At 48.1% G+C, this 25,106-nt stretch overlaps 1 protein-coding gene across 1 annotated transcript in view; it reads right to left on the bottom strand.

Moving 5' to 3' along the window:
* The window catches only part of LOC140409366 (disintegrin and metalloproteinase domain-containing protein 12-like), a 572,650-nt gene that overhangs the window by 149,809 nt on the left and 397,735 nt on the right, over positions 1–25,106 (bottom strand). The window contains exons 14-16 of the mRNA XM_072497805.1: positions 23,866–24,061; positions 12,921–13,029; positions 2,441–2,633 (exon numbers count right to left, since the gene is read on the bottom strand). Of these exons, the coding sequence (XP_072353906.1) occupies positions 2,441–2,633; positions 12,921–13,029; positions 23,866–24,061 (498 nt within the window). The remainder of the gene's footprint in view (positions 1–2,440; positions 2,634–12,920; positions 13,030–23,865; positions 24,062–25,106) is intronic.

Raw genomic sequence — 25,106 nt, 5'->3', positions numbered from 1 at the left:
CCTCAGCCCATACTACCTCGGAAGATGAGTCCCCATCTAGCGTCCTCGCAGCCACCGTAATACTGCTCTTGACTAGCAGCGTCACACCTCCCCCTCTTTTGCCTCCTTCTCTGAGCTTCCTAAAACACCTAAACCCCGGAACCTGCAACATCCATTCCTGTCCCTGCTCTATCCATATCTCCAAAATGGCCACAACATCGAAGTCCCAGGTACCAACCCATGCTGCCAGTTCCCCTACCTTATTTCGTATACTCCTGGCATTGAAGTAGACACACTTCAAACCACCTACCTGAACACTGGCCCCCTCCTGCGACGTCAAATCTGAGCTCCTGACCTCTATACTCTCATTCTCCCTTACCCTAAAACTACAATCTAGGTTCCCATGCCCCTGCTGCATTAGTTTAAACCCCCCCAAAGAGCACTAACAAATCTCCCCCCCAGGATATTTGTGCCCCTCAGGTTCAGATGTAGACCATCCTGTCTGTAGAGGTCCCACTTTCCCCAGAAAGAGCCCCAGTTATCCAGAAATCTGAATCCCTCCCGCCTGCACCATCCCTGTAGCCACGTGTTTAATTGCGCTCTCTCCCTATTCCTCATCTCACTATCACGTGGCACGGGCAACAACTCTGTTTGTTCTAGTTCTGAGCTTCCATCCTAGCTCCCTGAAAGCCTGCCTGACATCCTTATCCCCTTTCCTACCTATGTCGTTAGTGCCAATGTGGACCACGACTTGGGGCTGCTCCCCCTCCCCCTTAAGGACCCGGAAAACACGATCCGAGACATCATGTACCCTTGCACCTGGGAGGCAACATACCAAACGTGAGTCTCTCACGCTCCCACAAAATCTCCTATCTGTGCCCCTGACTATCGAGTCCCCAATTACTAATGCTCTGCTCCTCACCCCCCTTCCCTTCTGAGCAACAGGGACAGACTCCGTGCCAGAGGCCCGTACCCCATGGCTTACCCCTGGTAAGTCGTCCCCCCCACAAGTATCCAAAGCGGTATACTTGTTTCTCAGGGGAACGACTGCAGGGGATCCCTGCACTGACTGCTTTTTCCCAGTCCAGAATTTATTGGTGAGGGTCTTCCCAGAAGTCCGCGGGTCGACTTCCTGTTCCCGCCTTAAACACTAAAATTTTTTTTTAAAACAGCAAAGAGGGACCGAAAACGGGACCAGGTAAGTGTTTTTAAAGGAGAGACTTACCTCCCGGAAATCACTACCGCACTGCCCCCGCTGAAATGGACTAGCCTGCTCCGCTCCCGCTGAAATCGACTTGGCCTGCAAGGTAAGCAAGTTGTTAATCAGTACTCACCTCACCCAGGCAGCGACCTTTTAAACTGTCCCCTCTGCCTCGCAGCTCCCGCGCTTTTTCAAACTCCCGCGTCCCGGCTCTCTCTTTCTCCCGAACTAACAGCTGACCTGCAAGGTAAGGAAGTTGTTAATCAGGGGAGAGAGTGAAGGGGAGAGAGTGAAGGGGAGAGAGAGTGAAGGGGAGAGAGAGTGAAGGGGAGAGAGAGTGAAGGGGAGAGAGAGTGAAGGGGAGAGAGAGTGAAGGGGAGAGAGAGTGAAGGGGCGAGAGAGTGAAGGGGGAGAGAGAGAGAAGGGGGAAAGAGAGAGGAGGGGAGAGAGAGTGAAGGGGAGAGAGAGTGAAGGGGAGAGAGAGTGAAGGGGAGAGAGTGAAGGGGGAGAGTGAAGGAGAGAGTGTGAAAGAGAGAATGAAAGGGAGGGAGCGTGAAGGCGGCACGGTAGCACAGTGGTTAGCACTGCTGCCTCAAAGTGCCAGTGACGAGGGTGGCATGCGGCGCAGTGGTTAGCACTGGGATTGCGGCGCTGAGGACCCGGGTTTGAATCCCGGCCCTGGGTCACTGGCCATGTGGAGTTTGCACATTCTCCCTGTGTCTGCGGGGGTTTCAACCTCCACAACCCAAAGACGCACAGGTTAGGTGGATTGGCCAGGATAAATTGCCCCTTTGTGTCCAAAGATGTGGTGTTACAGGGATAGGCTGGGGGATTGGACCTGTGTAGAGTGCTCCTTCAGAGGGTCGGCACAGAGTTGATGGGCCGAATGGCCTCTTTCTGTCCTGTCGGAATTCTATGGGTCTATTGGGGAGAGAATGTAGGGGACAGAATTAAGGGGAGAGAGACTGAAGGGGAGAGTGAATGCAAGAGGCGAGAGTAAAAAGCAGTAGGAGAGAAAGAGAAAGGAGGAAGGCAGAAGGATAGCGGGCAGACGGGAATGAAGAGTCATGGCTTTAAGGGATTACAGGGAGGAAATGTGCTGGTGGGGACAATGGGGAGGTTCAGTAATGAGGAGGAGAAATGCCTGAAACTCTGAGCATGAAGGGGAATCCCTTCACAAATCCTGAGAGGGGGCATGTAGAGTGGAAACATATTAATCTGGTGTTAATATTGCTTTGACACTGATTGTGAACTGATTACCTTCTCATTTCCACACATGGTTCCTTGATGCACTAGGTCTGGTATGTTGGAGTCAGGTAAGGAAGATACTGTCCCTTGACACTCATACCTCACCCCCCCAAAAACGAATCTGCTCGTCATGATGTTCACCATTCCGCCTCGGAGTGGAACCGCATCGCCACCCTGACACTGGATTTTGCCACATAACACATCGCTGTAGGGGGACACAGAAACAACGTCAGCCTTCAACATTCTTCACTTACACAGGTTATTGGTGCGAAATGATTTGAAGGTGGGTGGTTTATTGTTCTTGCTGTAGGCCTAGATCATTTCTGCCTGAGGGACCTTGGATGCCGTGTATTCAACAGAGGGTAAACGCGAATGTGATGATCGTCATGGTGGAGGGGTTGAGCGATCAAGCCAGCTGCTTTGTTGGGGCTGGTTTGGTGCAGGGGCTGGTTTAGCACAGTGGGCTAAACAGCTGGCTTGTAAAGCAGAACAAGACCAGCAGCCTGGGTTCGATTCCCGCATCGGCCTCCCTGAACAGGAGCCGCAATGTGGCAACTAGGGGCTTTTCCCAGTAACTTCTTTGAAGCCTGCTTGTGACAATAAGTGATTATTATTATTATTGTCCTGGATGTGTCGAGCTTCTTGAGTGGTGTTGGAGCTGCACTCATCCAGGAAAGTGGGGAGTGTTCCATCACATTCCTGACTTGTGCCTTGTATCATAGAATTTACAGAGCAGAAGGAGGCCAATCGACCCATCGAGTCTGCACCGGCCCTTGGAAAGAGCACCCTACCCAAACCCATGCCTCCACCCTATCCCCATAACCAAGTAACCCTGACCTCACCTTTTAGACACTAAAGGGCAATTTAGCATGGCCAATTCACCTAACCTGCACATCTTTGGACTGTGGGAGGAAACCGGAGCACCCGGAGGAAACCTACGCACACACGGGGAGAACGTGCAGACTCCGCACAGACAGTGACCCAAGGCCGGAATTGAACCCGGGTCCCTGGAGCTGTGAGGCAGCAGTGCTAACCACTGTGCCACCGTGCCACCCTATAACGTATACAGTTATAAGCTACCATGTCAAATTACTTCTATTTGCTAAATGATTAGCCCCTTGTCTTGAGATTGTGCCCCTCAGGGTGGGAGTCCACTGCTAGACTTTTCCAGTCCTCCCGAAGTCGATGGACTTTTGGCTGGCTCGCTGCACCTGCTGTGACAGGACCCAGAGGGCGGGACTGGGAAACTCCCAGCCTCGGTGACTGCCCTACCAATCCTCTTCGCAATTGTATATACTTCCATCAGATTACAATGAGGTCATATTCTTCCAAACTCGAAAGACTATCGTCCTAATTTACTCACCCTCGAATCAGAGGCCAACCCTCTCAACCCAGGAACCTATCCAGAGTATCTTCACTTTCCCACCTCCAAGTCAAGTATAATCTTCCTTAGGTACTGTGACAAAACCTGGCCACAGTATTCCAGGTGTGGTCTTGTTCATGACTTCCTTGTTGTTTAACTTCAATGGCCTTGCAATAAATTCCATCATGACATTTGACTTCATAATTCCTTCTTGCCCCTGTATATTGACTGGCTGTGCTGCTTGTCAAAGTTTCTCTGAACATTGACATTTGCAAGTTTTAGATATTTGAATTCTCCGATTTTCAATCCTTACTGCCAAAATGGATAAACTAATATCACTCCTCTTGTGGCAATTGAATACAACTAAGTGGCTTGCCAGGCAATTTCAGAAGGGACATCAGGGACAACATTGCGTTGGGTCTGGAGTCACATGTAGGCCAGACCAGGTAAGGACGGCAGATTTCTTTCCTCAAACCGGATGGGTTTGTAGCACAATTGACATTGGTTTCATAGAACATAGAACAATACAGCGCAGTACAGGCCCTTCGGCCCACGATGTTGCACCGAAACAAAAGCCATCTAACCTACACTATGCCATTATCATCCATATGTTTATCCAATAAACTTTTAAATGCCCTCAATGTTGGCGAGTTCACTACTGTAGTAGGTAGGGCATTCCACGGCCTCACTACTCTTTGCGTAAAGAACCTACCTCTGACCTCTGTCCTATATCTATTACCCCTCAGTTTAAAGTTATGTCCCCTCGTGCCAGCCATATCCATCCGCGGGAGAAGGCTCTCACTGTCCACCCTATCCAACCCCCTGATCATTTTGTATGCCTCTATTAAGTCTCCTCTTAACCTTCTTCTCTCCAACGAAAACAACCTCAACTCCATCAGCCTTTCCTCATAAGATTTTCCCTCCATACCAGGCAACATCCTGGTAAATCTCCTCTGCACCCGCTCCAAAGCCTCCACGTCCTTCCTATAATGCGGTGACCAGAACTGTACGCAATACTCCAAATGCGGCCGTACCAGAGTTCTGTACAGCTGCAACATGACCTCCCGACTCCGGAACTCAATCCCTCTACCAATAAAGGCCAACACTCCATAGGCCTTCTTCACAACCCTATCAACCTGGGTGGCAACTTTCAGGGATCTATGTACATGGACACCTAGATCCCTCTGCTCATCCACACTTTCAAGAACTTTACCATTAGCCAAATATTCCGCATTCCTGTTATTCCTTCCAAAGTGAATCACCTCACACTTCTCTACATTAAACTCCATTTGCCACCTCTCAGCCCAGCTCTGCAGCTTATCTATATCCCTCTGTAACCTGCTACATCCTTCCACACTATCGACAACACCACCGACTTTAGTATCGTCTGCAAATTTACTCACCCACCCTTCTGCGCCTTCCTCTAGGTCATTGATAAAAATGACAAACAGCAACAGCCCCAGAACAGATCCTTGTGGTACTCCACTTGTGACTGTACTCCATTCTGAACATTTCCCATCAACCACCACCCTCTGTCTTCTTTCAGCTAGCCAATTTCTGATCCACATCTCTAAATCACCCTCAATCCCCAGCCTCCGTATTTTTTGCAATAGCCTACCGTGGGGAACCTTATCAAACGCTTTGCTGAAATCCATATACACCACATCAACTGCTCTACCCTCGTCTACCTGTTCAGTCACCTTCTCAAAGAACTCAATAAGGTTTGTGAGGCATGACCTACCCTTCACAAAGCCATGCTGACTATCCCTGATCATATTATTCCTATCTAGATGATTATAAATCGTGTCCCTTATAATCCCCTCCAAGACTTTACCCACTACAGACGTGAGGCTCACCGGTCTATAGTTGCCGGGGTTGTCTCTGCTCCCCTTTTTGAACAAAGGGACCACATTTGCTGTCCTCCAGTCCTCTGGCACTATTCCTGTAGCCAATGATGACATAAAAATCAAAGCCAAAGGTCCAGCAATCTCTTCCCTGGCCTCCCATAGAATCCTAGGATAAATCCCATCAGGTCCCGGGGACTTATCTATTTTCAGCCTGTCCAGAATTGCCAACACCTCTTCCCTACGTACCTCAATGCCATCTATTCTATTAGCCTGGGGCTCAGCATTCTCCTCCACAACATTATCTTTTTCCTGAGTGAATACTGACGAAAAATATTCATTTAGTATCTCGCCTATCTCTTCAGACTCCACACACAATTTCCCATCCCTGTCCTTGACTGGTCCTACTCTTTCCCTAGTCATTCGCTTATTCCTGACATACCTATAGAAAGCTTTTGGGTTTTCCTTGATCCTTCCTGCCAAATACTTCTCATGTCCCCTCCTTGCTCGTCTTAGCTCTCTCTTTAGATCCTTCCTCGCTACCTTGTAACTATCCATCGCCCCAACCGAAACTTCACACTTCATCTTCACATAGGCCTTATTCTTCCTCTTAACAAGAGATTCCACTTCCTTGGTAAACCACGGTTCCCTCGCTCGACGCCTTCCTCCCTGTCTGACCGGTACATACTTATCAAGAACACGCAGTAGCTGATCCTTGAACAAGCCCCACTTATCCAGTGTGCCCAACACTTGCAGCCTACTTCTCCACCTTATCCCCCCCAAGTCACGTCTAATGGCATCATAATTGCCCTTCCCCCAGCTATAACTCTTGCCCTGCGGTGTATACTTATCCCTTTCCATCATTAACGTAAACGTCACCGAATTGTGGTCACTGTCCCCAAAGTGCTCTCCTACCTCCAAATCCAACACCTGGCCTGGTTCATTACCCAAAACCAAATCCAACGTGGCCTCGCCTCTTGTTGGCCTGTCAACATATTGTTTCAGGAAACCCTCCTGCACACACTGTACAAAAAACGACCCATCTATTGTACTCGAACTATATCTTTTCCAGTCAATATTTGGAAAGTTAAAGTCTCCCATAATAACTACCCTGTTACTTTCGCTCATATCCAGAATCATCTTCGCCATCCTTTCCTCTACATCCCTAGAACTATTAGGAGGCCTATAAAAAACTCCCAACAGGGTGACCTCTCCTTTCCTGTTTCTAACTTCAGCCAATACTACCTCGGAAGAGTCCCCATCTAGCATCCTCTCCGCCACCGTAATACTGCTCTTGACTAGCAGCGCCACACCTCCCCCTCTTTTGCCTCCTTCTCTGAGCTTACTAAAACACCTAAACCCCGGAACCTGCAACATCCATTCCTGTCCCTGCTCTATCCATGTCTCCGAAATGGCCACAACATCGAAGTCCCAGGTACCAACCCACGCTGCCAGTTCCCCTACCTTGTTTCGTATACTCCTGGCATTGAAGTAGACACACTTCAAACCACCTACCTGAACGCTGGCCCCCTCCTGCGACGTCAAATCTGTGCTCCTGACCTCTATACTCTCATTCTCCCTTACCCTAAAACTACAATCCAGGTTCCCATGCCCCTGCTGCATTAGTTTAAACCCCCCCAAAGAGCACTAACAAATCTCCCCCCCAGGATATTGTGCCCCTCAGGTTCAGATGTAGACCATCCTGTCTGTAGAGGTCCCACCTTCCCCAGAAAGAGCCCCAGTTATCCAAAAATCTGAAACCCTCCCGCCTGCACCATCCCTGTAGCCACGTGTTTAAATGCTCTCTCTCCCTATTCCTCATCTCACTATCACGTGGCACGGGCAACAACCCAGAGATAACAACTCTGTTTGTTCTAGTTCTGAGCTTCCATCCTAGCTCCCTGAAAGCCTGCCTGACATCCTTGTCCCCTTTCCTACCTATGTCGTTGGTGCCAATGTGGACCACGACTTGGGGCTGCTCCCCCTCCCCCCTAAGGACCCGGAAAACACGATCCGAGACATCACGTACCCTTGCACCTGGGAGGCAACATACCAAACGTGAGTCTCTCACGCTCCCACAAAATCTCCTATCTGTGCCCCTGACTATAGAGTCCCCAATTACTAATGCTCTGCTCCTCTCCCCCCTTCCCTTCTGAGCAACAGGGACAGACTCCGTGCCAGAGGCCCGTACCCCATGGCTTACCCCTGGTAAGTCGTCCCCCCCACAAGTATCCAAAGCGGTATACTTGTTTCTCAGGGGAACGACCGCAGGGGATCCCTGCACTGACTGTTTTTTCCCAGTCCCTCTTACAGTTACCCACCTATCTCCAATCTTTGGTGTAACTAATTCCCTGAAGCTGCTATCTATGACCCCTTCTGCCTCCCGAATGATCCGAAGTTCTTCCAACTCCAGCTCCAGTTCCCTAACTCGGTCTTGGAGGAGCTGGAGATGGCAGCACTTCCTGCAGGTAAAATCAGCAGGGACACTAACTGCATCCCTCACCTCAAACATCCTGCAGGAGGAACATTGCACTCCCTTCCCTGCCATTCCTCTAACTTTCTACCAAGATCTGGCTAACAACTGAATTAAATTTTTATAAAAAATAATAATAATATAATAAAAATATGGTACTTACCTCAGACCAAAGGGTTTTATTATTAGGTTAGAGGAGGAGGGCGGGTGGGAGACACTACACGTGTAGTGTCTCGGGTTTCCTCTCCACCAGAATTTATTGGTGAGGGTCTTCCCAGACGTCCGCGGGTCGACTTCCTGTTCCCGCCTAAATAACTAATTTTAAAAAAAAGAAAAATTCTCAGCTCCTGCTGAAATTGACTAACCAGCCAGCTCCACTCCCGCCGAAATCGACTGGCCTGCCCCTGCAAAGAGAAGTGCTTTTAAAGGTTGACTTACCTCCCAGCAACCTCCTTCCGCAATACTCCCGCTGAAACTGACTAACCAGCTGCTCTCACGCCGCCGAAATCGACTGGCCTGCCCCTGCAAAGAGAAGTGCTTTTAAAGGTTGACTTACCTCCCAGCAACCTCCTTCCGCAATGCTCCCGCTGAAACTGACTCACCAGCTGTTCTCACGCCGCCGAAATCGACTGGCCTGCCCCTGCAAAGAGAAGTGCTTTCAAAGGTTGACTTACCTCCCAGCAACCTCCTTCCGCAATGCTCCCGCTGAAACTGACTAACCAGCTGCTCTCACGCCGCCGAAATCGACTGGCCTGCCCCTGCAAAGAGAAGTGCTTTCAAAGGTTGACTTACCTCCCAGCAACCTCCTTCCGCAATGCTCCCGCTGAAACTGACTCACCACTCACCAGCTGTTCTCACGCCGCCGAAATCGACTGGCCTGCCCCTGCAAAGACAAGTGCTTTCAAAGGTTGACTTACCTCCCAGCAACCTCCTTCCGCAATGCTCCCGCTGAAACTGACTAACCAGCTGCTCTCACGCCGCCGAAATCGACTGGCCTGCCCCTGCAAAGAGAAGTGCTTTTAAAGGTTGACTTACCTCCCAGCAACCTCCTTCCGCAATGCTCCCGCTGAAACTGACTAACCAGCTGCTCTCACGCCGCCGAAATCGACTGGCCTGCCCCTGCAAAGAGAAGTGCTTTTAAAGGTTGACTTACCTCCCAGCAACCTCCTTCCGCAATGCTCCCGCTGAAACTGACCAACCAGCTGCTCCCACGCCGCCGAAATCGACTGGCCTGCCCCTGCAAAGAGAAGTGCTTTCAAAGGTTGACTTACCTCCCAGCAACCTCCTTCCGCAATGCTCCCGCTGAAACTGACTAACCAGCTGCTCTCACGCCGCCGAAATCGAAATTCATGGTCATCATTAGACTTTTTTATTCCAGATGTTTTATTGAATTCCAATTTCACCATCTGCCATGGTGGGATTCGATCCCAATTCCCCAGCACATCACCCTGGATTACTAATCCCATGATACAGCTTGGTGGGGGGGGGGGGGGAGGAATAGTGAATCTCCACATCATTTTCTCGTCTTTACAGTGAGGTCTTTCCAACCCGTTTGTCTGGTATAATAGAGGTTTAATAAATGTTTTCTTCTTTGTGTTAAAGATTCAGAATGGGACCAGTGTCCTTGCAGGGAGGTTTGCTCGTGCTGTTGGGGAGAGTTTAAACTAACTTGTCGGGGCCTGGGATCCTGAGAGTAGGTTCAGCGGGGGGAGATACGGAGCCAAAATTAGAGGAGACATCAAGTGAGTCAGGAAGGCAGAGAATGTCTCGGCCAGTGATGTCACAATGGAGTTTGGCAAGATTGGATGGTATTTATTTTAATGCGAGGAGTCTGACGAACAAGGCAGACGAATTGAGGGCACAAATTAAAACAGGGGGTATGATGTAATTGCTGTCTCTGAGACATGATTGAGAGAGGGTCAGGATTGGCAGCTCAATATTCCAGGACACAGGGTCTTCAGGCGAGATAGGGAAGGGGGTAAAAGAAGAGGGGGGTTGACAATTTTGATCAGAGAATTACAGCAGTAAGAGGGGTGATATCTTAGACTCTTCAACTGAAGCTATATGGGTAGAACTTAAAATCCAAAAGGAGTAATCACATTGCTGGGAGTGTTCGATAGGCCCCCAAACAGCGAGAGAGAAATAGAAGAGCAGATATGTAGGAAAATTTCAGAGAAGTGTAAAAGTAATAGGGTAGTGATAGTGGGGGATTTCAACTTCCCCAATATTGGGGCGACACGTGGTGCAGTGGTTAGCACTGGGATTGCGGTGCTGAGGACCCGGGTTTGAATCCCAGCCCTGGATCACTGTCCGTGTGGAGTTTGCACATTCTCCCCGTGTCTGCGTGGGTTTCACCCCCACAACCCAAAGATGTGCAGGTTAGGTGAATTGGCCACACTAAATTGCCCCTTAATTGAAAAAAATAAATAATTGGGTACTCTAAATTTATATTAAAAACAGAAAACTTCCCCAATATTAACTGTACACTAGAGTGTAAAAGTTTTAGGGGAATGGAATTCTTAAAATGCATCCAGATCTTTTTAAGCCAGTATGTAGAAGGTCCTACAAGAGAGGCCCTGGACTTAATTTTAGGTAACGAAGCTGGGCAGGTGGTTGAAGTATCAGCGGGGAGCATTTTGCAGACAGTGATTATAACTCATTAGATTCAAGATTGTTATGGAAAAGGAGAGCGATGAACCTGAGATTAAAGTTGTAAACTGCCGAGAGGCCGATTTTAATAAGATCAGATATGATTTGGCCAGAGCAGACTGGGAGCAGACACTTTCGAAATAGAAATCTTTTGAGTCAAATGTGACCCTTCATTTCGCTGGGTACACAACCACAAATCACACTCTCCGATTAAACAGGACCATCTTCATCTTATTGATTCTAAATCAACTGAGGAAACAGGAGGCTGAGAGGGAGATTGCCCGATTATCATAGATTATCATAGAATTTACAGTGCAGAAAGAGGCCATTCGGCCCATCGAGTCTGCACCGGCTCTTGGAAAGAGCACCCTACCCAAGGTCAACACCTCCACCCTATCCCCATAACCCAGTAACCCCACCCAACACTAAGGGCAATTTTGGACACTAAGGGCAATTTATCATGGCCAATCCACCTAACCTGCACATCTTTGGACTGTGGGAGGAAGCCGGGGCACCCGGAGGAAACCCACGCACACACGGGGAGAACGTGCAGAGTCCGCACAGACAGTGACCCAAGCCGGAATCGAACCTGGGACCCTGGAGCTGTGAAGCAATTGTGCTCTCCACAATGCTACCGTGCTGCCCAAATTAGGAATCAGGGTGTAGGGTTGGTCTCAGATAGGGGAGGTACATGACGTATTTAAGACCTTTTACCAAAACATATGCAGGTCAGACACTCCATGGGATGGGAAAGATATGATGGAAATCCTGGGTGAGTTTGAATTTCCCCACATGGAGCAGTCATGAGAGGGCCTTGAAACTCCGAGAGAATTGGATGAGATCAAGCAGGCAATGAAATCGATGCAGCCGGGGAAGGCCTGACAGGATCCCGGTGGAATTTTATATAAAATTCATCGACCTATTAGCTCCTCGATTGTTAGGGACGTTTAGCAAATATTTGTAGAAAAGCGCTTTTGCCACAGACACTGAGGCAGGCTTCGATTTCCCCCGCTCTTGAAAAGAGACAAGGGCTGTTAGACGATGGGTCGTATCGTCCAATCTCCCTGTTAAATGTGGACGTGAAGCTGTTTGCTAAGGTGCTGCCATGCAGACTGGAATCTTGTCTGCCAGAGCTGGTGAGGAGACACCACATGGGCTTCGTTACGCGCCGGAGGCTGACAGCCAATGTGAGACGACCGTTGAATGTGGTGCTTGTACCGGGGAAGGGAGGGTCCCGGAGATCGCTCAACACAGAGAAGGTGTTTGACCCGGTTGATTGCGATTAACGGTTTATGGTTTCAGAAAAATTCGATTTGGGCCGGGCTTCGTAGCGTGGGTACGGCTGTTACGTATGACCCCATTTGACACTGTTTGCACTATCAAAGTGACCTTTGACCCCTTTTGTCTTTATCGGTATATCAAGCAGGGATGTCCGTTGTCACCTTTGCTGTTTGCAGCAATAATAATAATAATAATCTGTATTAGTGTCACAAGTGGGCTTACAGTAACACTGCAATGAAGTTACTGTGAAAAGCCCCTAGTCGCCACATTCCGGCACCTGTTCGGGGAGGCTCTTACGGGAATCGAACCATGCTGCTGGCCTGACTTGGTGTGCTTTCAAAGCCAACGATTTAGCCCTGTGCTAAACAGCCCCGGTGGAGAGAGCCTCATAACATTGAAGGAGTATTTAGATGTGCACTTATGATCTCAGGGCAGACAAGGCTATAGGGCCAAGTGCTGGAAAATGGGACTCGAATGGTGAGGTTGTTCTTTTTGTCCGGCACACGCATGATGGGCTGAAGTCGCTTTTCCATGCTGCATGATGCTATGACTCCTGTGAATGTGTTCAATAACTTTCTTCCAAGGTCGCAAAGTAGAAGTTTGTGTCTATCAAGCCAGGTTTCACTTTAAGATCTTCCTTGCCCATATTAACATCAGCTGGGGTCGTAACAGAAGTCATTATCAATTAGCCATGAAGGAATATCTGTTGTTTTAGAACTTTGATATTGTGACTGGAGGTCACTGATTTCCCTAAATGATACTTCATTACGTAATTTTATTAAATCACTATTTTGAGCAAAACAAGACAGCACTATAATTTCAGTTCTAAAATTCCAATGTTGCCGCAATTCTAAATAAGCTGAATTTTTCTTACAAACGTACCCAGGTTTGCACTTGACGAATTCATGGTTCCTGTCCTTGCCACAGTTCCCAACTTCCGTTCCTGCCTTGTTCGTAACTTGGTAACAAACATTTTCAGCAGACCTTGCTCCTGTCAGGAAGGAAGAGGATAAGTGACTGAGATTGGACAGGAGATGGAGGTCGCAGATCTAACTGGTCCGTTCCACATCAGCCTCTTCCCCAGCCTGTCCCTGACTGAAAAGACACAGCGGCCCATGAGGAAATAGCAGTGACAGAGAGACTGAGAGCTCGATTTTGCCAACCCTGTCCTGGTCCACCCACGTCGACGCTACCACCAAGAAAGCACAACAGCGCCTATACTTCCTCAGGAAACTAAGGAAATTTGGCATGTCCACATTGACTCTTACCAACTTTTACAGATGCACCATAGAAAGCATCCTATCAGGCTGCATCACAGCCTGGTATGGCAACTGCTCGGCCCAGGACCGCAAGAAACTTCAGAGAGTCGTGAACACCGCCCAGTCCATCACACAAACCTGCCTCCCATCCAGTGACTCCATCTACACCTCCCGCTGCCTGGGGAAAGCGGGCAGTATAATCAAAGATCCCTCCCACCCGGCTTACTCACTCTTCCAACTTCTTCCATCGGGCAGGAGATACAGAAGTCTGAGAACACGCACGAACAGACTCAAAAACAGCTTCTTCCCCACTGTCACCAGACTCCTAAATGACCCTCTGATGGACTGACCTCATTAACACTACACCCTGTATGCTTCATCCGATGCCAGTGCTTATGTAGTTACATTGTACATGTTGTGTTGCCCTATTATGTATTTTCTTTTATTCCCTTTTCTTCCCATGTACTTAATGATCTGTTGAGCTGCTCACAGAAAAATACTTTTCACTGTACCTCGGTACACGTGACAATAAACAAACCCAATCCAATCCAATCCTCTCGGCTGGGAGGTGGGTCCCTGCAAGGTGGTGAGGAAGGCTGGGTGTGGAGTGCGTGACCCCTTACAGCCCCCATGGTGCCTTATCAGCAGTGGAGAAGTTGGAGGGCCAACCCCTCAATTCAGCCACCGAGCGGCTAATTAAAGGTCTCACCTTGCCATTGCTGGCATCTGACCAATGTAACATTTCCCCGGCATCTCAGATCTTGAAACAATTTACCCACCCTCCCTCTTTGTAACTTAAATCTGGGTGTATGTATGTGTTTGTGTGAGTGTGTATGTATGTGTTGTGTGTGCATTTGTGCATGTGTGTGTTTGTGTGTGCATGTGTTTATATGTATGTGTATTCATTCATGGGACGTGAGCGTCACAGCATTTATTGCCCATCCCGAATTGCCCTTGAGGGGGGCAATTAAAAGTCAACCACATTGCTGTGGGTCTGGAGTCACATGTAGGCCAGACCGGGTAAGGACGGCAGATTTCCTCCCCTAAAGGACATGAGTGAACCCGATGGGTTTCTAAGACAATCGACAAGGGTTTCACCGTCATCATTAGACTTTTAATTCCAGATTTTTATTGAATTCAAATTTCAGCATCTGCAGTGGCGGGATTGAACCTGGGTCCCCAGAGCATTCACCTCGGTCACTAGTCCAGTGACAATACCACTACGTCACTGCCTCCCATTGTGTTTCTGTGTGTGTGTGTGTGTGTGTGTGTGTGTGTGTTGTAAAGATCCCTCCTGTTTATTCTCCTATTTTCCCTATCTTTTATTTTGCCGTTATCATTTTTGCCCCATGGGTGATTAATGGACATGTGTCGTTAAGTCAAGCAGCAGCGAGAATGAGGAGTTCAGGAGTTACCGGAGAGGACACTCTGCTAGTCTGAACAGGGGCTTCAGACGTTTCAGCACCAGAGAGAGAGATAAGGCGGGACGCGGTTTGATTGATTGGCTGGTGGCCAACGAATCGGCCCAAAAGACTGTGCTGTGCCCGGCAGCAGGTGGTGATTGGGTCTGTCCCAGTGAAATGATTTGCAAAGTCACACGGAGTTTCAGTATGATTTTAGATTTAGATTTAGATTTGTCATGTGTACCGAGGTACAGTGAAAAGTGCTGTTCTGCGTACAGTCCAGGAAGGTTGTTCCATACATGAAAAAAGGTGGAACATTTTGTAAATACACAATGTAAATACAGAGATATCGGGTGAAGCATACAGGAGTACAGTGCTACTCAGTAGAGAAGATGTGTGAAGAGATCAGGTCAGTCCATAAGAGGGTCATTCAGGAGTCTGGTAACAGCGAGAAAGATGTTTTCGAATCTGCTCGTGCGTGTTTTGTATCTCCTGCCCGATGGAAGAAGTTGGAAGAGTGAGTAAGTCAGGTGGGAGGGGTCTTTGATTATGCTGCCCACTTTCCCAAGGCAGCGGGAGGTGTAGATGGAGTCAATGGATGGGAGGCAGGTTCGTGTGATGGACTGGGCTGTGTTCACGACTCTCCATAGTTTCTTAGTCTTGGGCCGAGCAGTTGCCATACCTGGCTGTGATGCAGCCCGATAGGATGCTTTCTATGGTGCATCTCTACAAATCGGTAAGAGTCAATGTGACATGTTGAATTTCCTTAGTTTCCTGAGGAAGTATAGGCGCTGTTGTGCTTTCCCGGTGGTAGCGTCGACATGGGAGGACCAGGACAGATTGTTGGTGATGTGTACCCCTAGGAATTTGAAACTGTCAACCATCTCCACCTCGGCCCCTTTGATGCTGACAGGGGTGTGTACAGTACTTTACTTCCTGAAGTCAATGACCAGCTCCTTAGTTTTGCTGATATTGAGGGAGAGATTGCACCACTCCACTAGGTTCTCTATCTCCCGCCTGTGTTCTGACTCGTCGTTATTCGAGATCCGGCCCACTATGGTCGTGTCATCAGCAAACTTGTAGATGGAGTTGGAGCCAAATTTTACCACACAGTCGTGTGTGTACAGGGAGTAGAGTAGGGGGCTAAGTACGCAGCCAAAAATGGGCCCCAGTATTGAGGACTATTGTGGAGGAGGTCTTGTTTTTTATCCTTAACAATTGTGGGTCAGGAAGTCCAGTTGCAGAGGGAGGAGCCAAGTCCTAGGTTTTGGAGTTTTGATATGAACCTGGCTGGGATTATAGTGTTGAAGGCAGATCTGTAGTCAATGAATAGGAGTCTGATGTAGGAGTTCGTATTGTCAAGATGCTCCAGGGATGAGTGTAGGGCCAGGGAAATAGCGTCTGCTGTGGACTCCTGGACACAGAAAGACAAGGACCTGCTTTTTCGTGTTCTCCAGAAAGGCTGCGAGTGCTGCATTCTTGGAACTGCAGATAACCCGTGTGAATGAATGTACGGGAAAATCATTATGGATGCAACCAAAGACCAGGGTCTCTCTCCCCAGAAAGTGCTGTATTTCTGAAACTGCAGAGGTCTCAGTGAATCTACAGTAAAATCCTTAAACTAATCAATGGCAGCAAAGTTTGAACAGGAGTACAGAGCTGGAAACACCAATCTGGAACAAAGACTCTTTTTCTCTTTTACTTACGTTTGTTTACCCCTTTCTTATTCTCTGTGTTTGTTTGCCTTGTGCATGTGTAAAGCGTGGGGGCAAGCTAAAGCGGGGGGGGGGGGGGGGGGGGTGAATTAGGAATTAGATCATAGTTAGCCAGTTGTACTTGTTGCAGATTTCATTATCGTTCTTGTTATAAGTGAACAATAATTGTGTTTATATTTACAAACAAAGAACAAAGAAATGTACAGCACAGGGACAGGCCCTTCTGCCCTCCAAGCCTGCGCCGACCATGCTGCCCGTCTAAACTACAATCTTCTACACTCCCTGGGTCCGTATCCCTCTATTCCCATCCTATTCATGTATTTGTCAAGATGCCCCTTAAATGTCACTATCGTCCCTGCTTCCACCACCTCCTCCAGCAGTGAGTTCCAGGCACCCACTACCCTCTGTGTAAAAATCTTGCCTCGTACATCTCCTCTAAACCTTGCCCCTCGCACCTTAAACCTATGCCCCCTAGTAATTGACCCCTCTACCCTGGGAAAAAGCCCCTGACTATCCACTCTGTCTATGCCCCTCATAATTTTATAGACCTCTATCAGGTCGCCCCTCAACCTCCTTTGTTCCAGTGAGAACAAACCGAGTTTATTCAACCTCTCCCATTAGCTAATGCCCTCCATACCAGACAACATCCTGGTAAATCTCTTCTACACCCTCTCTAACATGGTGAGTGTAATTACTGGGAAAAAAGTTGGAGTATTTTTCCAAGAATTATTGGTTAATTCACTTGTGTTGTGACTCTGGGACATGTGGGGCTGGAATTGACTGTGCACTAGCCCAGAATGTCATAACAGTTTGCATTTGTCTGTGTATGTATGTGTTTGTGTGTGCATTTGTATGCTTGTGTGTTTATGTGTGTATGTGTGTGTGTGTACATGTGTATGTGTTTTAGTATGTGTTTGTGTTTGCATGTGTTTGCGTGTGCACATGTTTGCGTGTATTTGTGTTTGTGGGTGCATTTATATATGTGTGCGTATGTGAACATATGTGCGTATGTGCTTGTATGTGTGTGAGACAGCAGTGCTAACCACTGCGGCACCATGCTGCCCATAGCTGAACCGCTTTTAACAACCCTTCTAATTTTAGTAGCTTCCAAAGCTAAAGAGAAATATTTTCCATTTTCACCGCACATATTCTGTAACCTGCTGCACTTCAACACCCAACCAGATGGGCATGGAAACAACATTAAAAATGACTAGCGGCATGTACTTTGGCACGCTCAAAGGTGCAAACATACGTATTTGTGTCTCCATAATTAATTTTTCAAATGTTTTATTTGCTCTGAAAACATCCTCACCTTGAGGATATTTTATTGTAATACTTGTTTCCAATACATCAAAGCTAGCAGCTGGCCTTACCTGAGCGGAAAAATATTTAAAAAAATTATTTCATAGGCGTAGCTGGCAAGGCAAGCATTTATTGTCACTCCTTTATTGCAGGTGCGACACCTTCTTAAACGACTGCAGTCCAGGTGGTACAAGTGCCACCATAGTATTGTTAGGGAGGGAGTACGAGGATTTTGACGCAGTGACAGTGAAAGATAGCATTCCAGGTCAATATGACATGTGGTTTGGAGGGGATCTTTCAGGTGGTGGTGTTCCGTTGTCCGTCTAGATGGTAGCGATCGGGAGTTTGAAAAGAGCTGCCCACGTGAGGTCCTGCAGTGCACCTTGTAGATGGTGCACACGGCTGCCACTGTGCGTCAGTGGTGGGAGGATTGAGTGTTTGTGGAAGGTGGAGCAATCAAGCGGCTGCTTTGTCCTGGATGGTGTTGAGCTCCTTGAGTGTTGTTGGTGCTGCACTCATCCAGGCAAGCGGAGAGTGTTCCATTACACTCCTGACTTGTGCCATGTTATGGGTGGACAGGCTTTGGGGAGTCAGGAGGGGAGCTATTCACCGTAGGATTCCTGGCCTTTGACCTGCCCTGATAGCCACAGTATTAATATGGCTAGTCCAGTTCAGTCTCTGATCAATGGTAACCCCCAGGATTCAGTGAGGTAATGCCATTGAATGTCAAGGGGCGGTGGTTAGATCCTCGCTTGTAGGAGATGGCCATTGCCTGCCACTTGTGTGGCGTGAATGTAACTTGCCCCTTGTCAGCCCCGAGCCTGGATATTGTCCAGGTCTTGCTGCATTTGGACCCGGACTGCTTCATTATCTGCGGAGTCGCGAATGGGGCTGAACATGGTGTCGCAGTGGGTTAGCCCTGCTGCCTCACAGCGGCGAGGTCTCAGGTTCGATCCCAGCCCTGGGTCACTGTCCGTGTGGAGTTTGCACATTCTCCCCATGTCTGCGTGGGTTTCACCCCCACAACCCAAAGATGTGCAGGGTAGGTGGATTGGCCTCGCTAAATTGCCCCTTTATTGGAAAAAAATAATTGTGTGCTCTAAATTTAATTTTTAAAAACGAATGGTGCTGAACATTGTGCAGTAATCCGCGAACATCCCCACTTCTGACCTTCTGATGGAAGGGAGCTCATTGATGAAGCAGCTGAAGGTGGTTGGGCCGAGGACACTCCCCTGAGGAACTCCTGCAGTGATGTCCTGGAGTTGAGATGATTGATCTCCAACCACCACAACCATCTTCCTTTGTGCCGGGTATGACTCCAACCAGCGGAGAGTTTCCCCTGATTCCCATTGACTCCAGTTATCAAGGGCTCCTCGATGCCGCACTCGGTCAAATGCTGTCTTGAAGTCACGGTAATTAGTCTCCCTCACCTCTGCATTCAGCTCTTTTGTCCATGTTTGAACCAAGGTTGTAATGAGGTCAGGAGCTGAGTGACCCTGGCGGAATCCAAACTGAGTGTCTGTAAGCAGGTTATTGCTGAGTAAGTACCGCTTGATAACACTGTTAAAGACCCCTTCCACCACTATTTTGGTGATCGAGAATACACTGATCTTAATTTCCCACACTTCTGCGTTCCACCACTGAATATCCGAGCTTCACGCATCGGTGACACGTCCGAGTTTTGAAACGCTCAGGGGTCGATTCAACCGATATTTTGTGTATCCAAGTATTTAAACTCAGTTGTTTCGCAGCCAGCTGCATTGAAATACCAATATCCATGTCCTTTTTCAGAGTAAAGTCACTCTCGGTTAGCAACCCTTTCTATATTGCCTTATTGTAAAACAAAAGTTTCAACATGCAGTCGCAGGAGATGTACGTTCCCGCAAGGTCAGTTTGTAATATTTAATTTCCCCTCCGAGTTAGTGAATTGTATATTACATGTAAGAAGGAAACGGTTCTCGATTTACTGCAGAGCTGACCCTGAAGAACGAGGGGGAATGGCAAAGGCAACAAACACTGCAAGGGAGATACACCAATTTTTCTATTAACCCGATTGTTACGCCCCTAAACTTCCAGAAAGTTGTCTTCAGGCAGTTATAGGAACAAAGGACCATGGGAATTAGCAGCAGAAGTTGGCAATTCAGCCCCTCGAGCCTGCTCCACCATCCAATCGAATCGTGGTTTCCAATCCACCTCCCTCCCTGTTCCCCACATCCCTTTAATCCATTTTTTAAAATCAGAAATACATCTTTCTCCTTCTTGAAATCATTTAATGACTGAGATTCCACCGCGCTATGGGACAGCGGGTCCCACAAATTCACCACCCTCTGCGAGAATCATAGAGTTTACAGTGCAGAAGGAGGCCATTCGGCCCATCGAGTCTGCACCGGCCCTTGAAAAGAGCTCCCTACTTAAGCCCACACCTCCACCCTATCCTCGTAACCCAATAACCCCACCAAACCTTTTTACACTAAGGGGAATTTAGCACGGCCAATCCACCTAGCCGGCACATCTTTGGACTGTTGGAGGAAACCGGAGCGCCCGGAGGAAACCCACGCAGACACAGGGAGAACATACAGACAGTGAGCCAAGCCAGGGATCGAACCTGGGACCCTGGAGCTGTGAAGCAACTGTGCTAACCACTGTGCTACCGTGCTGCCCCTAGTTCCTCCTCATCTCCGTTCTAAATCAACCTCTCAACCTATATAGTTAGGGATCCTCTCGGATGGAGCAATCACAGTATGATTGAATTTTAAATACAGATGGAGGGTGAGAAGGTAAAATCCAAATCTTGTGCTTAAACAAAGGAGTCTACAATGGGATGAGGGAGGAGTTGGCAAGGGAAGATTGGGAGTAAACACTTTACGGTGGGACAACTGAGGAACAGTGGAGGACCTTCAAAGCGATTTTTCACAGTGCTCAGCAAAAGTATATGCTAGTGAAAAGGAAGGACGGTAGGAAAAGGGATTATCAGCCATAGATATCTAAGGAAATAAAGGGGTATCAAATTGAAAGAAAATGCATACAAAGTGGCAAAGATTAGTGGGAAACTAGAGGATTGGGAAATCTTTAAAAGTCAACAGAACGCCACAAAAAAGGCAATAAAGAAAAGCAAGATAGATTACAAGAGTAAACTAGCTCAGAATATAAAAACAGATAGCAAAAGTTCCTACAAATATCTAAAACAAAAAAGAGTAGCTAAGGTAAATATTGGTCCTTCAGAGGATGAGAAGGGTGATTTAATAATGGGAAATGAGGAACTGGCTGAGGATTTGAACAGGTATTTTGTGTCGGTCTTCACAGTGGAAGACACCCATAACATGTCAAGAATTGTTGGCAAGGAGGCTATGGCAGTTGAGGACCTATTTACCAAAATTCAGGTGGTCCCGGCAGATTGGAAAACAGCAAACGTGACACCGCTGTTCAAAATGGAGGTAGACAAAAGGTGGGTAACTATAGGCCGGTTAGCTTAACTTTAGCAGGTTAGGTGGATTGACCATGCTAAATTGCCCTGAGTGTCCAAAAAAGGTTAGGAGGGGTTATTGGGTTACAGGGATAGGGTGGAAGTGAGGGCTTAAGTGGGTCGGTGCAGGCTCGATGGGCCGAATGGCCTCCTTCTGCGCTATGTTCTATGTTCTGTAGTGGGGAAATTCTTGAATCTACCATCGAGGAAGAAATAGCGAGACATCTGGATCGAAATTGTCCCGTTGGGCAGAGGCAGCATAGGTTCAAAAAAGGCAGGTCATGTTTAACTAATTTACTAGAATTCTTTGAGGACATTATGAGCGCGGTGGAAAACGGGGAAACCGACGGATTTCTAGAAGGCATTCGACAAGGTGCCGCACAAAAGGCTGTTGCATCAGATAAAGGTGCACAGCCTTATGGGTAATGTATCAGCATGGGTAGAGGATTGGTTAACTGACAGAAAGAAAAGAGTGGGAATAAAAGGATGTTTTTCTGGTTGGCGATCGACTGGCCTCCAATAACACCGTGGCTGTTCAGAAAAATGAGCCGGCCTCCAGTAACACTGCCACCTAGTGGAGGTATATACCTAGGAAGTATATGATGGGAAATCCACAGATGTTACTTTGGGTGGTAGCTGCCATGTGGCACAGTGGGGTGTGTCTAACCACAGTTGGCCTGTTGGCTCACCATTTCCAGAACCTTTTACCATGGGACAGCTTGGCCAGCATAAAGACAGATGAAGAGTGTGTCTAAGTGGCTTGTGAGAATGTGAGATGAGAATGATGGGAAGGTTGACTGATCCTAGCTGTGTGGATTCATCTGTTTGTAGCACTGTTCCCCTCCTTCTCTGCAGTCCTGCCACATCCAGCCGAGATTGGCGGTGGACAATTAAACAACTCACTGGAGGAGGAGGGTCTACAAATATCCCATCCTCAATGATGGAGGAGCCCAGCACATCTGTGCAAAAGACAAGGTTGAGGCACTCGCAACAATCTTCAGCCAGAAATGCCGAGTGGATGATCCGTCTCGGTCTCCTCCGGAGGTCCCCAGCATCACAGATGTCCGTCTTCAGCCAATACGATTCACTCCCCGTGATATCAAGAAACGGCTGGAGACACTGGACACTGCAAAGGCTCTGGGCCCTGGCAATATCCCGGCAATAGTACTGAAGACTTGTGCTCCAGAACTTGCTGCACCCCCAGCCAAGCTGTTCCAGTACAGCTACAACACTGGCATCTACCCGGCAATGTGGAAAATTGCCCAGGTGTGTCCTGTACACAAGAAACAATAAATCCAACCCAGCCAATTATCGTCCCATCAGTCTGCTCTCCATCATCAGCAAAGTGATGGAAGGGGTCATCAACAGTGCGAACAAGCGGCACTTACTCAGCAATAACCTGCTCACGGACGCTCAGTTTGGATTCCACCAGGGTTACTCAGCTCCTGACCTCATTACAGCCTTGGTTCAAACATGGACAAACGAGCTGAGCTCCAAAGGTGAGGTGAGAGTGACCGCCCTCGACATCAAGTTGAAGCAAAACACCCAACTGCTGACACGTGGGATGCAGCATAAAGTGTCAGTGTACGGCAGCGCCAATGCGGTGACACAGATGCCAAATCAGGACCATACCACAACCAGAGAAGCCGAGTAACCCAAAATGTTTCTTTATTTGTCCGTTCATGGGATGTGGGTATAATTGGTTAGGCTAGCATTGACAGCTGTTCAGGTGCAGATCCAGGTACCTTTTAAACGAGTTGGGTTCGCCGCTAGGCTGTGCTGCTTTGATAGAGAAGCTGCCCAGAGACATCCAAATGCCAGAGTTACTTGGTCAACGGGCAATGTCACAGCCGCACTCAGATTCCTTCACACTCCATGCGAACGCCCAACCTGGCCCCCTTCCCACGTGGATGTAAATATCCAACACCTGGAAAGGAGGCCTGGAATCTCAGTCCAACCCACCGGCCACCATTTTGTTTTCTCTTCCAACCCACCCCGACCCCTTTTGTTCTTCTTTACTCCCTCCACCACCCACTCCCCCCCCCCCCCCCCCCCCAACCCCACTCCACCCGCCCCACCAACCGATTCCTTTTCACTCCCTCAAATCCTATCACATTTCATTCATAGAATTTACAGTGCAGAAGGAGGCCATTCGGCCCATCGAATCTGCACCGGCTCTTGGAAAGAGTACCCTACCCAAGGTCAACACCTCCACCCTATCCCCATAACCCAGTAACCCCACCCAACACTAAGGGCAATTTTGGACACTCAGGGCAATTTATCACGGCCAACCCACCTAACCTGCACATCTTTGGACTGTGGGAGGAAACCGGAGCGCCCGGAGGAAACCCACGCACACACGGGGAGGACGTGCAGACTCCGCACAGACAGTGACCCAAGCCGGAATCGAACCCGGGACCCTGGAGCTGTGAAACAACTGTGCTATCCACAATGCTACCGTGCTTTCCCAAACTATCCTCAGTTCTGCTGAAAAGCCAGAGGCCTGAAATGGTCATTTGGTGCCTCTCTCTGCAGATGCTGCCCGGCCTGCTGAGCGTTTATTGTTTCGATTTCAGGTTTCCCCCGCCTGCCGTTTTCTCATCAGGTTTCTGCGTTTGGCAATACCCGTGCTCAATGTGTGTGCGCGGAGCTGGTCGCCAACAGTCTGAACGATTCTCTACTCACCTGCACCCCATATATCCTCACACTGCTGATCCGCAGACTGACAGATCCCGTTGTGACAGTAGAGGGTTCCCTCCCTGCACGTGTGGCCATCTTTCACAAACACGTTTTGGGGACATTCTGAGTCGTGTCCTTTACAGAACTCTGGCAAGTCACACTCTCCCATCACAGGTCGACACGGCGTCCCAGTTGGAAGAATCTACAAGATAAAGGCAGCAAATGAAATGAGCTGACACTCTAACTGCGAGACTCTCCCGGCGGTAACGGGCTCATTGGAAATAATTCCACAAATTCCTGGATACCCTGGTGTTTTGTGCGAGACGGCTCAAAGCACAAATGATTGTAATGAGGTTGGCAATCTATACCCAGGAGTCAGTGCTCAAGGTACAGTAACCTAGTTATTCTGTCAACCAGCCACACAGCATGAATTCCAATACCCACAATGACAATTTCTGAAAGCGAATTCAATAAATCTGGCAGCTTGGTGCTCCCTAAAAATCCAATTAGCTCATCAAATCGCTCCCATTGGATTTTCAAGGTTTGTGTACGTGAAGCCATTTTGAAGGAATTAACCCCTTGCTGAATAACATGTTTGTCAGAGAAGGTGCCACCTCTCTGTATCCCAAATATATCCCAGTGAGGAAGAAAACATACAATGTGGCGAAGATTAGCGGTAAGTTGGGAAAGTTGAAAACCAACAAAAGATGACCAAAAAAAAACAACAAAGCGGGTAAAGATAAACTGTGAGGGTAAACTTGCAAGTAATATAAAAACAGGCACAAGGGCTTTTTAAAATATGCAGAAAGGAAGAGAGAGGCCAAAGTGAACATAGTCCCGAGAATGAGTCTGGGGAAATGATAATGTGAAACCAGGAAATGGCAGAGGAGTTAAATACTTTGTGTCAGTCTTCACAATGGAGACAATACTATATTAGCAAAGGGCAAAAGATGAGGGGGGGGGGGGTGAGGAAATGCATACAATAACTATCACTAGAGAAAAAGTACGAGAGACTCTAATGGGGGTAAAGGGCGATCAGTCCCCTGGACCAGATGTGTTGCATTCTAGGATATCAAAGGAAGTAGCTACTGAGATAATGGATGCGCTCCGGATAATCTAAGGATCCTTAAATATTGTAAAAGGGTTGGAAAGCTTTCAATGTCTCCCTCCCTTATTCAAAAAGAGAGGGAGACAAAAAACAGGTAACTATAGGTTGGTTGGCTTAACGTCTGTCATGTTTTAATGGA

This window comes from Scyliorhinus torazame, chromosome 3, assembly GCF_047496885.1.
Source record: "Scyliorhinus torazame isolate Kashiwa2021f chromosome 3, sScyTor2.1, whole genome shotgun sequence".
NCBI lineage: Eukaryota > Metazoa > Chordata > Chondrichthyes > Carcharhiniformes > Scyliorhinidae > Scyliorhinus > Scyliorhinus torazame.
The sequence above is the reverse complement of the archived record's forward strand: the minus strand, read 5'-3'. Positions and strand labels throughout refer to the sequence as shown.